At 46.9% G+C, this 17,792-nt stretch overlaps 1 protein-coding gene across 1 annotated transcript; it reads right to left on the reverse strand.

Annotated features, from left to right (window-relative positions):
* Positions 1 to 4,285: 4,285 nt before the first annotated feature.
* On the reverse strand, positions 4,286 to 17,457 carry fam53b (family with sequence similarity 53 member B). The gene is made up of 5 exons (XM_037464234.2): positions 17,242 to 17,457; positions 11,072 to 11,305; positions 10,417 to 10,471; positions 8,061 to 8,821; positions 4,286 to 5,277 (listed from the first exon to the last, which is right to left on the reverse strand). The coding sequence occupies exons 2-5, from the start codon at positions 11,156 to 11,158 to the stop codon at positions 5,002 to 5,004; spliced, it is 1,179 nt and encodes a 392-aa protein (XP_037320131.2). The 5' UTR covers positions 11,159 to 11,305; positions 17,242 to 17,457; the 3' UTR covers positions 4,286 to 5,001.
* Between the last annotated feature and the right edge of the window lie 335 nt (positions 17,458 to 17,792).

Consider the following 17,792-nt stretch of genomic DNA (forward strand, 5'->3'; position numbering starts at 1 on the left):
TAGACGCTGCGCATTCACTCCCGTGTATACAGTGAGGTTAAATAACATGATGAGGGGGGGCAGGGGGGGGATTTGGCTATTGGGCTTTTGCATGCCAGCTGGATCACCGAGGCCTTAGGAAGTGGGGCGTAAAACAAATGATTCTCCATCGCTGCCCCTAAGGTCTCAGTGCACCAAATGGATTCAACAACAACAAAAGCCTATTGCCAAGTAATTCACTGAGGTCTTTCTGGTTCACTCCACCATTCGCTGACACAAGCTTAAATGTTATCGGGCAATTAAAGGTTATTAAATGCCGCAAAAGTATTTAAGAAACTGTGCCCGAGCTGGTTGCACCAAATATTAATGTACACGGAAAAGTACTAGCAGCTGGTACCCAGTTTTCTAACAGCTTACACATTGTTTGACTTGGTGTTGGTCCATCATGTTACCGCCCACTGGCCTTGTGTGGAGCTGTTAAACACATATTTGACCACTTTCAAATGAATTCACTTGGCTTTAACTAACTTACAGTTCATGGAAATGCGCTTTTGGGCAATTCTGAAGGATGCAGGCCACGGTTTTCAATGCACCCTCCTCTTTTTCTTTTTTTTAAATTTAGCATCGCTAGCTGTGAAACAGACACACACACACACATGCCCCAGAGCTAGCGGGATGATGACCGAACCCTGTTTCACGCTGGCTCAAGGTCGTCCACCCGTTTCACACAAGTTACAATTACCAGCGGATTACCTCTGCAGGCGGCTTTGATGGGCAAACGGTCAGGAGGTCCTTCTCGAGTGCGGCGCATTGGTTCTCTCTTTGCAATGAAAGGTTGCCTTTCCAATAAAAGGGAAGGCCTCATTTCAGGAGACGTGTCTGGGCATGTTTGACCTCGCTGCCACAATACAGTCCGACAGACGGACATAATACTCGACAAATACGTTTTTTTTTTTTTTCAGGGCTATTGGCACATTGACCTTTTTTCAACATCTGTGTGGTGTTGAGTCTTGTGATTGCACAGTACTGTACTGCGTTAAGTGTACTTGCCCTTTTGTAAACATGGATAGTCCTGAAGCCATTAGGCACTGACTGTATTAAGAAAATAAGTTTAAGTTGTGATTATTTGTTTGGCTGCAAAACTTCATGTCCCATGAGCTTCAGCTGTAACAATTTGTACCACTTAGTGTTGTGTTCTAAAATAAAGAAACTCCTGACAAACAAAGGACATCTTGGATTGAAAAGTTCAAATCAAAAGTATAAAGAAAAAGTGTCGTGCTAAAAGGTGAAAATCTCAGCTGAGGGTCCACCAGCAACCGAGTAGTTGCAAAGGGCCCATACAGGTACATATACAGATTTGGACTGTCTCAGTCAAAGAAAGTGGTGGTATCAAGTACTACATGCATGTACATATTTTGGTTGATCACATTACATTGAATACAGTCATAGCCATGCATCAGTATGACTCTCTTGATTGCGGTTTCAAAATCACAATGGTACACTGGCACTGCTATCATTTTTTAGTTTCAGAAATAATAGCTGTACCCAGATGCATGACACTGTTATGGTTTAATTTATGAACCATATTCCACATTAGCGGAATCTAATCTCGGTGGTTTTCTGAGAGAATATATATAATAATATAATAACATAATATAACTAATCCAGAATAATAGTTCAGCTTGATGTTTATCTTAAAATATCAGCTAAATTTGCAGTCATACCAGAACAAGATTACGACTTTATAATATGATCATAGATGATGTGACATACAGCATGTGTCAGGAGAGCGACACATGCTGTGTGAGCATGAGAATGTGGCCCTCTGTTGAATGTTTCATGGCCAACCTCCAGAAGCCAGAGCTAACTTCTCTTCAGAGCCTCATTGGCACAAAAGTCTGGTTTGTATCCAAATCCAGCAAAAGGTCTGATTTGTTTTTAAATGTGTCAGTGACAGAATAAGTGACTTCCACTCTGAAACCTTTGGAATGATTCTGAAATCAAATCTAAAATGAACCCAGACATTTTTAGAAATGAAGTCCCTTGAGACCTACACACACACACACACACACACACACACACACACACACACACACACACACACACACACACACACACACACACACACACACACACACACACACACACACACACACACAGCTGCAGTGTGTCGCTGAGCCAACATTCATGCATCCGTTTCTGTGTCATCTGTTTGGGTTGGTCTCTGCTTACACGGCTTTGCACACTGCCTGTCTTGTGGCACACCTGCATTCAGCCCACCTAAACAACTGCCAGCTGTGTGTTGCCTTCAACTCTCATCTCCACTTATTTGGTGCATCCTGTTTGACAGGAAACGGCGGGGTCAGCTGACCAGACGACGGCGCACACCTCCAGCACCAAATGCACCGTTATCTGTGGAAACATGCACTTATTTTTGACAGCAGTTCCCTCCCTTCTGTGCAGGGCTCCCAGCAGCTCCTCGCTTGAATTGGCTTCTTACTCGCCAATTCCACATGGTTTTCCCCCACATTTCATCACTTGCGCCCCCCCCCCCCCCCTCCCTCCCTCCCTTCCCACCAAGGGCTGCCGTGCCAACAGCCCTCGGTGGCGTGGGAGGGCTCTGAGACTTCAGAAGTTGTCAGGTTTGGAGCAGAGGCCTGAATCCTCTCTCTCTCTCACTCTGGCAATCTGAGAAGCGTCTCAGATGGTACACAAAGCGGTCTGTACTCCAGCCGCCACTGGCCTTTTTGGGGACACGACCCCCGACCCCCCAGCTCAACTCCCTCTAAAGCGGCCGAGGCTCGGCTCTCCGGACACTAAGCATGACCCGTGTGACGTCAGAAGTGTGTGTGTGTGTGTGCATGCATCTTTGCAATCTCATTATTCCACTCTGGAATAATGAGATTTCTTTTGCAAAAAAAGTGCAAATGGAAATGTTTGTGGCCAGCTTTTACAGATAAATAGTTTCTCACCCAGACCCCACTGGAACCTGCAAGTGGTGGCCACCAAATGGTGTTGCAAATGATTTCATCTTTCCTTAGTAGTGTTTAACTACTGAGAACGACATGTTTTAAAATTAGGTTCGTTTTTTAAAAAGTTAAAGAAACCTCTCCAGCAAAGCAGACGAGGGTGTCTGACATAAATCTGACACGCCCCTCCCGCTGCACTAATATCTCCTCTGACAACTCAGCCACCTCTCTTTCCTCTCCCCCCCCCCCCGATTGAAGGCCGTGTCCCTCGGTGTGTCGGTATACCATTTCTGTTTAAACTTGTCCTTTGTTCACCAAAAAGGACTCGACCGGGGAACAGCAGGCACTTGCAATGTCTACAGGTGGCTCTGTAAGAGGAACTATGATCTCACCATGCAAGCACACAGATTCACACGCAACACTTTCATAACCCAATCTGTTACGCAGACCTGCGGGTTTAATCCCGCAGGTCTGCTTTGTGTCCTGTTTGGATGCTTTGGAGGATGTCGAGAAATCTTCAAATGGCCTCCGATGAGGATACTTTCTTCCCCCAGTCGCATCTTAACCTTTCAAATCGAATCTTACAATCTTAATGTGAAAAAAAAAAAGTTTGATTGTGGAGGTTTCCAAAGGCAGTTGCAGTGGGGGGTTAGGGTGCTGGGGGGAAGGAGGGTGGGGTGGGGGGGGGTGCAGACAAACGGAGCAGCAGCAGCAGCTCTGACACATGGCCCACATTCACAGCCGCCTCCCACGTCACCCTGCTCCTCAGAGGAAAAAGCCCCTTTTGTTTCCCAGTGCAGGGCGGTGGGGGTGGGGAGGGGGTCTTTGGGGTGAACCGCCGCTCAGCTTCACTCCTCCACCCGCCATCAAACAAGGAACCGGACTTCCCACCCCTGCCTGGCGTCCTCCCCACTCCACCCGCTCCAGCACACAAACACAGGCTCATCTACGACTGGGATTGTCTTCTCCTGCTGCTTAATTGGGTCAGGCCGCATTGTTGCATTAAAGACATCTACCAACGACCTCGCGGTTAATGCAATGTGCTAAGAGTGGCACTGGAAATTTTAGTTAGGTGGTGATGTGTTTTATCGTGTTAATACATTAACAAGCATGCAGGGGACTTTCACTTTCAGATTTGTGAGTGAAACGATATTTTCCTCTGGGGGCAGAACATATCTGTACAAGTAAAAACAACTTGAAGTTCAAATGTATTAGTAGTACTTTATTAATTCAATTCCTACAGTCCTACGTTTTGTTTGCTACAATCACATTCTGTCTGAACACACTTTGGAGGATTTTGTTCAATAAAGACGCTGAAATAACGTGATTACAACTGACACATTTAAAGCTGTGTTTTATTTGTATAGAAATATGCTTATGTTTTACATAACTTTGTAATTACAAATTGTAAAAAGAATATTAACACTATTAGAATCACAAAGTTCTTCTCACACAAACTCACCTCAGAGAGAAGCCTGATGTTACTGTGTGAAATGTTAAGCTCTTTAATATACTTTACAGGTCGTGTGTGGCTGCAGCTTGTTGCTCAGTAAGAGTGAAAGGGGCTTTACTAACTGTAGCTCTCCAAGTAGTCTTCATTTCTGTCCATCATGTACTATTGAAGAGGAACGGAAACTCTATCTAGTGCAGAGAATTGATACAAACCTGCTGTGAATTCTCTCCAAACGCAGTAGAATGAAGGTAATCGGAGGGGTTACAGCGAAATGTTGAACCCCAGTCTCTAAGCCAAAAATAATATATCATTTTTATATTCATCAGATCCATCATCTCCACCCAGAATCAGTTCTCCCATACTTCCTTGTTCTCCTGAGACACGGTTGAGATAACGCAGTGTGGGAGTAGCTTCTTACTACACAAAGCCTCCAAAAGCTTCTCTCCTTTTGGGAAAAAAAAAAAGAAAAGAAGAAAAACTAGTGCTGGAACGCTGTCGCTGCGTTAGCGTTCCACTTGCTTTTACTTAAGACTATCAGTACTGCTTCCTGTACCACCTGTCAATCAACTTTCAGTCCCCTGGAGAGGAAGACGCCCCGGCTCAGTTCCTCTCAATTTGCTCGATGTCGATCTCGCCTCCAAGTTGATACACGTCCTTCCTCATGCTACACAGCCCCGCCCACAGAGGCTCGCCGTCCTTCCCGTTGGTCATGCCGGGCGACCAGTCCGCCTCCTCGGCCCCTTTTGTCCGCGGCTCGGCGTCATCGCCCAGGCCGCCGTGTCGGTCCGCCCGCGGGCCGCCCGCGCTGCTCGTGACGGCGGCGACGTCTTCGCCTGTGATTCCGGGGCAGCTGAGGCTGTGGAAACGACAAGGTTTCTGTGGGAGTACAGAAAGACGGGTTTGGGTTTTAGAAGCGTGAATGAAAGAATTCAAGCGAGCGTCGACTTAGTCAAACGTGTCAAATCTTTGGTCTCCTGGACTCATCTGGGGCACAAAGGAAAAGCAAAGAGGCGTACAGCCATCCTATGGAAACAATCCCTCTAGTGTACTCAGTGTGTGGGTATACATTTAGCCTGCATCACAAAATGGAGCAACTGGTAGTTGGCTGGTGGATGAGTGAGGCTCATCCACCAGTGGCCAGATACCCAGAGGGCAGACATCACTCCTGTTGGCCTTTTGGACTCTGTTCATTGTGCAGATCTAGGAAAAGACCCAGAATACATATGGGAAACCCAGAAACCTTGTCTGGGGGTGGGGGGCAAATCCACATGTGCCAAGTCTGCTGCAGGCGAGCGACAGCTGTGCGTGCTGCAGTTGGAGGCTTTGCGGCAGAGGCTTATCCAATCTGGGCGGCTAATGTGGGGAGGGCACGGACAGCTGCCTCATGCCTGACCGCTCCGGTGTTGGGCCAGAAGGACACAGGAGAGTAGGGCCTCTGTGCCTCTTGTCACCTGTGTGCTTCTGTGACAGTCATTGGCTTGTTGGGGGAAGCAGGTCGCAGCCAAGTGTAGGAACCACAAGAACACATAGTGTCATCTTCTACCTCCTTTTGATTTGAGTCTTTTTTTCACTTCTAAATTATTGAAGAAGCGTAAAGGGATTCAGTCTGTAATTATCCCCGCGCTCTGCCCACTGAGAGGTCACCGTATATCAAATGCGGCCCCGCTGTTTTTCTTGGCTTCGTTGCCGACGTGCACATTTGTCCGCACTGGGCCGGTGTCACATTGCCACCTTCTGCACCAGCACTTTGGTACCAACTCTCAGGTTTCCGCCCGAGGCCATGGGACCCGGACTGATAAGGCTGCGAGGGGTCTGGACCACCACAAAAAAAAAAACCACGGCGAACATGATGGGCATTAACCGCACCAAGCGTAGCTGGGACTTAGAGCACAGGAAGAGCCTCGGAGGACACTGTCCTCACACGACATGCGGGTCATGAATACAAGCTGCAAGTGCCCAGTTTGTCCGCCACATCCCCGCTTTCTCTCTGCAAATGAAAAGCAGAAGGCCTTACTGACCTTGACTCCATCAATACAAGCTGATCAATAGCTCACGAGGCCCCGGTTGTGGCAGCGATCCACCCACTGAGCTGAATTTACAGAAATCAATATCTCTTTACCCAACACGCGTCTCCCCCGTGCAACGATCTATAACCTCTGCCACAGCTGCTCTACTTCCTGACATTCATAGAGCCGCAGTGAGCCACGCACAGGGTAGCAGTTTCTCCCTGAGTAAACTACACCGCTGCGGCGGGTGGATGAGCGGACATGTTGGAGACACACTCAGCACTGTGACCGACCTTTTGAATAGTGAGGTGACTTTGAGTACTGATACAGTGGTGTCTATGTGTGTGTGATTCTTTGCGGCTACATTCTGAGGACTTGTCCAAAACAAGCACTCTATTTTTCATTTAATAAATCAAAATTAATCGCATAATTGTCAATATCAAAAAATTCCCAGAATTCAAGGTGATTTTGTTTGTCAGCAGCTCATTTTAGTCCAACGGGTGGTCCAAAACCTGAATGTTTCCAATTTAAAATCACATAAAATAAACATTTGAGGGGCTGGTAAATGTGTGGCATTTCTGCTCGGTAAGGGACTAATTATACCATGGTCAGTTTGGTTGCATAACTGCGCCAAAAAAATAAATATATATATAATAAAACACCACTCCTGTTTGATCATGGAACGGTGCACAGGAAAGGCGCAAAGACAACAATCTCAAGGCCCCAAAGTTGCTCCGTGAAAATGTTTTTTCTCCCGCCCCTGTTCGGACCGTGCGTGGCGTCTGCTTGTTGTGTCACAGCGGACTCAGCAAGACTCTGATAAACTCTAGGTGACATTCACCCAGGGGGCCAAGCCACGTTTTGTGTTCATGATCACAAAGCTTGGTCGGCGTACGTGTGAAACTCCACTACATGCGTCTGTGCGCCTGCGGGATGCGAGGAGGTGTGTTGAAACACTGTGTGACTTGACCGTGGTTTCGTAAGATCATTTCTCGTTTGACAACCAATATGCTCATCTGGCTGACATCTTAAATCCTGTTTTGAACAAATTATCTTAATCCAGTACTATTATAAAAGGGAACGATATGCTTTGGGCGCTCTGTCTGTGTGCAAACACACAAAAGAAAGTGACCCTGAAGAAGCCTGCGTGGCTAAACTAACGCCTTCTTTTAATGACGATGCCTGCAGAAACACTTCCAGGTTTACTGATGGAGAGCAGACACAAAAGGCGTGACCTTAGCTGGAAGTGTTTGTTTATCCAACATAGTGGGGGCAAGTTGCCACAACAGCGTAGTATAAGTAGCTAATGTTGGTGACTGATGGACCTTGCAGAGCTTCCAGCTGGCATGACTATGTTCCTCAGGGCCTCATCATTGAGGCTGCAGCAAGTTCAACCATTAAATGAAGGGCATAGAAAATGCCCCTGGAAAATATTTATATTTATATTAATTTAGAGGATTTGCCCGGTCGCAACATTAACCACACCGTTTTGTATGAGGCAGTAAGTGATCATAAGCAGAATACATACTCCTTCAATGTGAAACTACACAAGTGGCAGAGATTGCAGTGTTTAATAAGGTGTATATTGTCCTGTTTAAACTTTATTATTTCCGTGCAAGCTCGTTTCACCAAATAACCCACTCAAAAACCAACCTGTGTCATCTTGGCCAGGTCCAAGGACGGCCTGTGCCCGTCGGCCGGCCTCCTGCGCTTCACGCCGATCTTCTTGTCGTTGAGGACGCACGGCTGCGAGCGACTGCGGGCGAGGCCCGCCTCGCCGCCGCGGCGCTCCAACTCCGGCGTGGAGTCCGGGGAGGTGGCCGGCGAGGGTCCGCGGGGCTCGGCGGGGCAGATCTGTTCGTGAGAGAGGTAGAGGGCCTGCGCCGAGGGCTCCGGGGGGAGGGCCACGGAGGAGGAAGGCGTCAGACCCCGAAAGGCCGAGGGGCAGGGGAGATGCCCGGCGAAGCAGGGCAGCTCCAGGGCGTTGGCGCGGACAGGCAGGCAAAAGCTGGAGCTGCGCTGCATGGCCGGGAAGGCCAGCTGTGCGTTGGCCACGGCGCCGCGCTGGACGACGCTGCCGCCGCTGTGGCACCGCCGCTTCTCCACCGCCGTCCACACTCGGGAGCCCTGAGGACGCCAGGCGGAGCGGCAGCCGGCCGGCTCGTCCGAGCAGGACAGGGACCGGCACTGGCGCTTGCTGGGGGGCGCGGTGGAGTGCGAGGACGCGGCCTCGGTTAGGCTGAGGTCGTGTAACAAGCTGGAGATGGTGGTCGAAGTGGAGCCGACGTCCCAGTCCCAGTGCGCAGAGCTCTCGTGCACCTCGGGCAGGACGTCCCACAGGCTCTCCAGGCTGGTGCCAACCGGCCTCGGCTGCACAGCACAGCTGTGACCCAACTCATGCCACCGGCTCGTCTCTGCAACAAAAGGACAGATTCATTTTTGATTAAATGACCTTTGAATCTTAGACAAGATAAAGGACGTTATTTTCACACCAAAACACAGACATTTACATTTAGTCCACAATGTTTACATATCAGCACTGAAATAAATGTACATCCTAAATATTATGTAAGGTTTTTTTTCGTGTTTATATAACAGATTGCAAATACGGGATGGCGATGTATGTGAATGGACTTTAACAATATGGGAAACAAGTGAATATTTTCCCCCAGGCAACGCTGGAGGTCATATGACATGAGCTTCTGTTCACAATCCACTTGATCACAACTATTCCAGGACTACAGTGTCTGGCAAAATTAGCGAATGGAGGTGTTTCAAACAGGGCTCAAGACTCTTGATTTTCATTTATCAACATGAATCCACTTTATTTGTTTTTTGAATCACTTCAGACAAGAACACAGTTCTAAAAACATTAGAGGTCATCTTTGTCAACCTCATTCATGTGTACTTTGTAATGACACTACTCACTGCTTGGTGCAATTAGGCACTAAAAATAACTGCTTTGAGTCACAGAGTTCAAGCATAGTTAATTGGTGGGAAGAGGAGCCAGCTTGATTTCTAACCGGCTTGGTAACAAACCTCCTCTCTGCCTCTATTCTCTGAATAAAACTCAATAACCCACTATTATTTTTTTGTTGAGATTGGCAGGAGTTCTGTATCAAACCAACTCCCTCTATGCCATTACTGATGGGCTCAGCACCGGGCACTGTAGCTACCAACCCTGGAAAGCACCTGTTATTCCCACAACAGTGGTTTCTCCGAAACGGTCAGCCAGGCGAACTGCTTAGTCAACTCTGAGTCACTCTCGGTATGCAAAAGGTCAATTCTTCTTCACTAAAGATAAAATCCAAAATGCCATCTGGTAAACATGGGCAGGAAGAAGAACAAAGGCCAGTGTTAACAACACCTACGGGTGCCGCCGTGTACTCTGCCAGCATTACGCACCCAATGCCAAGACACTGCGAGGACAGAATTCCATTTCACCGTGGGATACAAAGACCGAGAAAGATGTCACTCATAAGGCAGAGTGATCAGAAACACCTTTATCGAGTTGGGGACAGCATGTTCACGACTTTAATGTATGCAGGAGTGCCATCACATCCCAGCTAATGGTAAACTACTAACAGATAGTCACCGGCACACATTAACCTTGGTGGAAACACCTGTCAGACATTTGTCACATTACACTGCGGGGCCACAGACACAATAGAGGTTGGCTCGCTGTCATTCTGCCAATCGTTTCTCGGAAATGATTACGATTCGTTAGGCCTTTCCAAACCTCCCTCCCATGTGCTGTGATACGGGCTCCTCCTTGCTTTCGTTTACAAAGCCGGGCCGACCAGACGGGCCTAGTGGCCAAGTGGAGGTAGTGGATATATCCCGAATTCCACATTGAGCACGTTTCATATTTTGTTGGGCTTATTATTTGGGCAACAATTTAAAAGCAACCTTCAATTTGCATCAATGTAATGAAGAAGCTTATTTACTACTGAAATGATCCCCATCACACGACACATGTACAGGTGTTGATAAGACGGCAGACTCTTACCCATGAGTCCACAAGAGAAAAGGGCAGTTCCCTGGGTCATGGTCTGTGCCTGGAACTGCAGAAATGAAAGAAAGATTCACAGAAAGAAAGTCACGTAAACAGGTTTGCATCATATGTAGGCCTACAGGAGGTTCTAGCATTAACGTCAATAAATCAACAGATGCAAATCAAAACATGGTCTAAAGTCAGACTTGTCCTGCAGCATTTTTTTTTTCGCTGAGAGGTGAGGTGCAACCCGTCAACATAGTGTTCCACCATGAATGCCTGCGGCTGACGCATCAACCCTTCGACACATGATGACTTAATTTGAGAGGGAAAGCTCGGTCCACATTAGTGAAGGGATTTTCTCCCTCGATGCTGGCAGAAAGAAGGTTTCTACAGCATGGATGCTGATTATGCTGATGAGTCAGAGTTGGTCGGCCCAGTGGAACTATAATACCTCGTTGTCAAGTAGATGGAGCGGTTGGCTGCTAGCATGAAACAACACTGACAGATTTGCAAGAGGTCATATTTAAACTCTAAATAAAGTTGACAAAGTAGGAAAATATAACGATGGGCAATTTAAACTGATCGGGAACCATGAGGTAATTCTAATCCACCACCTGAAAAAAAAATGACACATCACATCACACAAAAGTAGGAAATAACATCTTACCGGGCCCAAATCTGTGCTTTTGGATGTTACATCGGCGCCCTTTTTTTCCAGCGTTTTCTTGAAAATGATCACCATGGCGACACACATCTTTCTTCCAAGTTGTTCCAGCGAGGGCAAGAAAAGCTGGCGTCCATCTTGACCGGCGTGGCGTGAGCGCGTTGGTTTCTCATAAAAAAAGGTTTGGACAGCAGCCTTGAACTCCTCCGGGAATGCGTTTCACTCTTCGGCGCAGTCCTGAGCAGAGAAACAAAGAGGAGCACAGGATTAGAATTCAGTACATTTTTTACATTCTCACGACCATATAAGAGGAGAGCAATCCAGTTGGATTGATGAGATCTGATCCGCTGAGCGGAGGCTCAGTAGCAGGCTAGTATGAATCTAACATGTGTTGCTTTTACTAAAGGTTCTAATTCTGACCAGGCAACAACCTCATTCATCTTCTTAACTTTTCTTTGTATAGACGTCTAATAGAAAAGGACTTGGTTTATTACTTTAGTAAACATTGTAAACACAGGTTTTGAGTCTCAATTGCTAGTTTCAAGTCTTCTTCAATACAGCATGGCGACCATTCAGTGAACAATGGTTCCATTTGGAGCAAAGGAAACCAGGAAGCATAGTGGGGCTTACTGTGACTGACTGGTCACTGCTGCTAGCGTCGTCACATGCGGTGTCTCTACGTCGCGCATTCCCCATATGGTCACTGCGATGACCCCAGAGGGCGACGGCCTAATTGACGCACTGAAGGCTTAAAGCGGCACTCAGCAAGCGGATGTTCGACGTCACAGTGACTACGTAGACTTCTTTAGAATTAGAACATCTGATTAACTATGATGTGGAGAAACTGTCAGTGCCATTTGAACTACTGTGAATACAAAAAGTCCACCCTCTTTTTGTCTGTGAACACATAGAACCTGAAAGTGAAATTTGCATGGGACAAAATCAGGGAAGCGTAGTGGAAGTTAAGCTCCTTTGACTCTCGAGCGAGTGAGCAACCATCACTCTTTCTGCAAAGGGCATTGCCTGTGAAGTGAAGTTGCATTTTCACTTCCACAGTGTCACGGAAAACTAGAACCGTATACCTTGTTTTCTTCCTGCATGTCGACGTGGGGATTATCAGTCATCTGAGAGAGCGAGTTTCCTCAAAGTGTTGCACTGGAGCACACAAAGAGGAATAGAGCAAAGTCAAAGTTGTGTAATTGAATCCTCAGGGGCTGGCTGAGAATAGCTGACCTTGCGGTTATCAAAACAACCCTTTTCGCATTAGCGCTGCGGCGCGGTTACAGTACGTGGCTGATTAGCCAGAGAGGCGAATGCGTGAATATGGTGGGTGGAACTGCTCTACCGCTAGAGCAGTTCCACCCGAGGTGACGTTAGCGAGAGGGGTTCGACGCAAAGTGCAACGGACACGAGATGGTCGTAGGTCAGAGGATGTTTTAATGACTGAGATCGAGAGGAGAGAGAGAAAGAGAGAGAGAGAGAGAGACAGTGTGCGTGAAACAAACGAGCACTCTGTGCAGAAGATGAGACACCGTGGGAAACAAAAGAGACGACATCAGAGGTTGCGGGTGTGTGTGTGTGTATGCTGGGGTGAAGAGTGGGTGGGTGGGGGGGGGGGGGGGTGTAGACTCACAAGACCTTGAGGGAGCTGACACACGGAAGGAGGTGTTGGCTCTCATCGCGTCAGGAAAACAACTTAAATCACAAGTATGTTTTTATTTCCCGGCAGAGTACTCAGAGGAGATCAACGCGGTTCAAGGACGTCGTGCAGCTTTAGGTCAGTGTCCTTGCGTGGACAGAGAAGAACAGATCAGAGGCCAGCTTATACTCTGCGTGACCGTTAACCGGGCAGATCTGTGTTCCACAGCAGAGATAACTGGGCCCATGCTGCGCTGGAGGAAACTATTGTTTATATATTAACAGTAATGGCTCGGTGAAGGATGCAGACTCCAAAAGAAAAAACCTCGCCCAAAATAAAGGAAATTGGCAAAAACTACAACCCTCTTTCGCACAATGTTTACACAAAATGAAAGCTCTGTAAATGATGTTGTTTTTTTCCAGCCTGACATCCTGGACTCAGAGTCGTAAACAACATCACTTCTCATTATGGAGAATCACAACAATTCGTCATCTTTCTCGTACTCAGGCATCAGTTTTTTTTATCCCATAAATCTGGGTTGAGTGCTTTAAATGGGCGAGGTTTATAACATAATTACAAACATTCCTCTACTCCATGACATACCTTGAACACACAGTTCTAAAAGCCTAACCTAGCCACACGGCCTTTGCGAAATGTTCAAACTTCTGACAAGGTGTGAATAGAATGAACTTTTTGATGGGCGCTGGCAAAGGGGCTTTTTTTTCATGTACAGGCAAAGCCCACGAAGGCACGGCATCCAAAAGCTCACATGGCTGCACCCAACCCACAAGGAGCGCACTTTTGTGTCCTGTTGAGTGCGGCTACCCTTCTGACGTCCAAAACCCACATCGCACCCAATAATGAATGTTGGCCATTATCTGGAATCAGTTGGGAGTCTCTGCGCTTCTGCGAGGCCGATAGCCCTTTATCTGGGCTGGAGCAGCAACGACCATGACGGGCCAAAGAGTCTAATCTCGGAGGAGGGGAAGAACGCCGCAGGACGTTTCCCCCCCCCCCCCCCCCCCTCCAACGGGGCTTTCCATCACACGCGCAAACCGGTCTGCAGTGACAGCGGCCTTCCTCGAAGACAACAATGCCGCTGCCTTGGACGAGCTGATGGGACTCCACACTTCCTTTTGTGGTCGACGCGCGCACACACTGCGCCTTTCAGCCATTGCTGCTTTGGCGTGTCAGAAAGAAGCGAGCTGTCGCGCGGCCGAAATGAGCGATAGATAAGAGAGGAAACTGCCACAGGGCCTATTGGGTCGAGTGTACAACGGAGGTCGTCTTTAGAGTTTGCTCTACGACCAAAAAGCCTGAACAGACTATATTCTGCTAGGTTTTCTGTAGTAGATGGGACCCACGGGTGCTATAGCGTATGATGCCTCTGTTCTAAGACCAATGATGCACAAGTCCAGAAAGACCCCAAACTGTCAAGCTACGCTATTACAAAAGGCATCTGAACTGTAGTCACCCGTGAAAGCTGCGTTTCCCCAATTAGTGCAGCTTTTCCATACATTACTCAGACTGTAATCCCACAGGTTAGGTCAACATTACATAAGGATCTGACAGCTTTGTGTCTGACTGATAATCAGAGCTAATACTAATCCATTTTATAGCACTCGGGCAGCTGGTGGAGAGCAAACACAGTTTGGAATCATTGTCGCACCTTTTACAGGCTATTGGTCAATGCATGTGTGAAACCACTTACAAACACACACACACATTCAGTATCACACAACAGTTTTTTTTTTCCAGTGTTAAGGTGGTACAAAATTTAAGAAACGCCAAAGCATAAACGTTGCATTTAACTCATTGCTTCATGCAGGGCAGCGAGATCCAGGTATGTGCCCGTCTCATTAATCCAAGCATCTACTGCGCACCTGAGACGTCCCTCGACCCGAAAATCTAACTGGGGGATTTGTGCTGCTCGCATCACGCCACTTATGAGAGGAATGCTGGGTCATCGATTGGCTGGGAGATGTTCCTTTTAAGAGCTTTTCACCGGGAGCTATTGGCTCTAGAGGCCTGCTTCATTGAGTTACGCAGCTCAGGCGGGATCCACATTTCGAATCCCGTATCGAGTTTCTCGTGTCATAACGTTGAGTGTCTTCACAGTGGGATGAAGGGCCCCGCGAGGGCCGAACTTCTGAACGAAGAATTGGCATTCAAGTTCTGCATTCTGCCGCGGCACCGCGCTTCGCCTTCAGTGTGAAAACCCAAAGCTTTTGTAACCCCAAAACTTTCTCTTTCTTGGCGTTTTCGTTAATTAACTGCCGCAAAGGGCAGGTGCCACCGAGTTTGGCCACGGCTGACTGACTGAAAGGGAATTTATGGAACTCATTGTATGGTGGAGGCGAGCCCCACAGCTGTCTGCATGTTCACAGACATTAGGCTATGTCAAACAGGAGGCACACTCTACATTTAAAGCAGGGGGTTTCAATGGTAGTTATCAGGCTCAGTCGAGGGCCTGGGGTACAGCCAAGGCCTCACAAGCATGCAGCTGCCCACTTACCATAAACACAAAAGCTCAGCATGGCTATGCATGGCAGCGAGGAGTCCTACATTTCTTAAAGCGAGCCTGCTGTTTAATCATCTCATACATAATCACTTGCACTGTACACATTTGCCCAGAGCAAGAGCTTTGTTGGGCTCTGTAAATTGAGGCTTTCAACCAACCTGTCCAAGTTTGAGAGAGATGTTGAATGCTAAATCTAACAAAGTCTCTTAATTACAAAAGGTTGGAGACACAACGCTCTCCTACTCCCACCGTGAAACAAAATTGCTTGTTAATAGACCAACATAGGTCGTCACATCCAGTGGACACTGCTCTAATAACTTTCAATCAAATTTAGGAGTTGAGGGGGAGAGAGCCCTCCTGAGTTTTGCATGCAGGAATGCCTCCATCCCCCACACGGCATTTCCACTGAAACAACAGGAGAAAGCCAGGGAAATCTCCCAAAAAAGGGTTTGAGCAAAGTCATAACAGTGGCATTACAATTTACAGGACCTTAATTTCAGTCTAAATGAAGGCAGTGTCATCCAAGAGCCACTTTTATACTTGAGCCAAAACTGTTCAATGTGTTTTTTTGTTGTTGGTTTTTTAGATGAGTTTGCCAGCCCTCCAGGTGGATGTCTCTCAGTTTCAGAAGAAAATGCCCTGAAAACTGAGCTCATCCAAGTAACCAGCACAAACAGTCCTTTAAAACCCATTTCCAAAATCCCTCATGAAAGGGAAATGAGTTTGGCAAAGAAATTGGTGTGACGGGAGCTCACAGAATGTTACACGCAGGCTACAGAGCAAACAGGATTCTGAACTTGTCAGAAGGCCCACAAGCAACCAGTGATAAAATGTGAAATAAAATTAAAATGACATGTGTATTCTAACAGTCCTTTTCATATTTTGTGTTTTAAAAAAAAACTTGAACGTATGAATGTTCGAGCCATTTAGCAACCCGGCAGATATAATCATGGCCATGGAACATGGAACATGAGACATTCAGGTTTAACAAGCCTGAGTGTTATGGCCCCCACTGAGCACAAAGATTGCAGAATCGGTAGAAGTGTAAGTCAGCCGTCTTCATACCTGAGGGAAAGGCTGGCTGGCTGGATGAAGATAAAACAACAACGTTCAACTGCTAAGGCACAAACAGGAGAATGCAGGAAAGAAATGGAGAACGTAATAACATGGGCACCAAATGATGTGGCATCAGGTATAAAGGCATATTACAGTGTTATAAAATGGGTCTTATGCAGATGCAACCATACACCACTGACCTATCGAGTGTGTGTGTGTGTGTGTGTGTGTGTGTGTGTGTGTGTGTGTGTGTGTGTGTGTGTGTGTGTGTGTGTGTGTGTGTGTGTGTAAACCCAGTTTGAGTTCAGTGCATGAGCTTCAAAGCCAATTCTGAAATAAAAAATCCAACAGTATAGTATCGTGTTTTTTTGTCCAACGTAATGGATCACTTGGTTTCAGCGAATCTGTTTGAGTTTGCACTTATTGTCGTATATAAAAAATAAAAAATAAACAATTTGACATTACTGTCAACTGGCGTTAAAACTGATGGATATCATTTTAAAAGACCCATATGCATTTGAGTAGGTCTGAGCTTCACGTAAACCTATTGGCACTTATTTTATTAATCTCCATTACAACGCCGCATCCCATCCCGTCGGTTACAATCTATTAAATAGAGAGATAATAAACAGGGAAGAGAACCGATGAAAATCACCTCAGGCTGAATGTGTGTCAGTAATACCTCAGACAAGACAAAAGAGACTCAGCCACGGTACATGAGGAAAAGTTGCTAAGCTAACTCCTTAGAGCTAAGTAAAGTTCCCACGGGGAAGGCTACTTTGTTACTGGTCACATGTGAGCAAATGTGTCATCACACAAAGCGCACTTCATCACGCACTTTTCAAAGCACACGGGAGCATCACACTTTATGATCTTAGCTACCGGATCCTTCAATTAGCTAGTACAGACACTTTATTATTTTTACCAACAAACAACAACAAAAAAGGCACCACTCACAAGCATCACGGGGGAGAGCCTCGTATCTCCAACAGCCCCGGGGTAGCCGGTCAACGTCACTGCACCGTGTTGAGTGTTTGTTTGTTTTTTAACATAAAACCTGAACAAGAAGTCAGGCAGGAAGCAAAAGCGAGCAGTTCCCTTCGCGTCCAGCTGCAGGCGGCTCCTGCGAACTACAACATTGCCCCAGCGCTCCGCCGTCCAAGATTGCACGCTAATGAGCCCGTGACAACATACGCGAGCAATACTACTTTCTACCGGGGGGAGGGGTGTGTGAAAAGTTATTAATGACAATAGATCTCTTGTTTTGACTTTAATTATTTGGGTTATTTGTCGTCTTTTAGTTTGATCTCCAATTCGGCTGAGGTTTTACGGCGGTGGAACGTAAAACCTTAACATATTTAAGACTTTTTTAAAACGCTTCCACCCCCACTGCTGTAAGTAGTGGAGCGATCCACCCTGCAGTAATGAAAAGTAATCACAGTTCTGAAGCCGTGCATGTAGACAAGGCACTTTGACAACTTACGGGGGTATAATACGATAACCTGCAG

Source organism: Pungitius pungitius, chromosome 21 (assembly GCF_949316345.1).
Source record: "Pungitius pungitius chromosome 21, fPunPun2.1, whole genome shotgun sequence".
NCBI classification, from domain to species: Eukaryota; Metazoa; Chordata; class Actinopteri; order Perciformes; family Gasterosteidae; genus Pungitius; species Pungitius pungitius.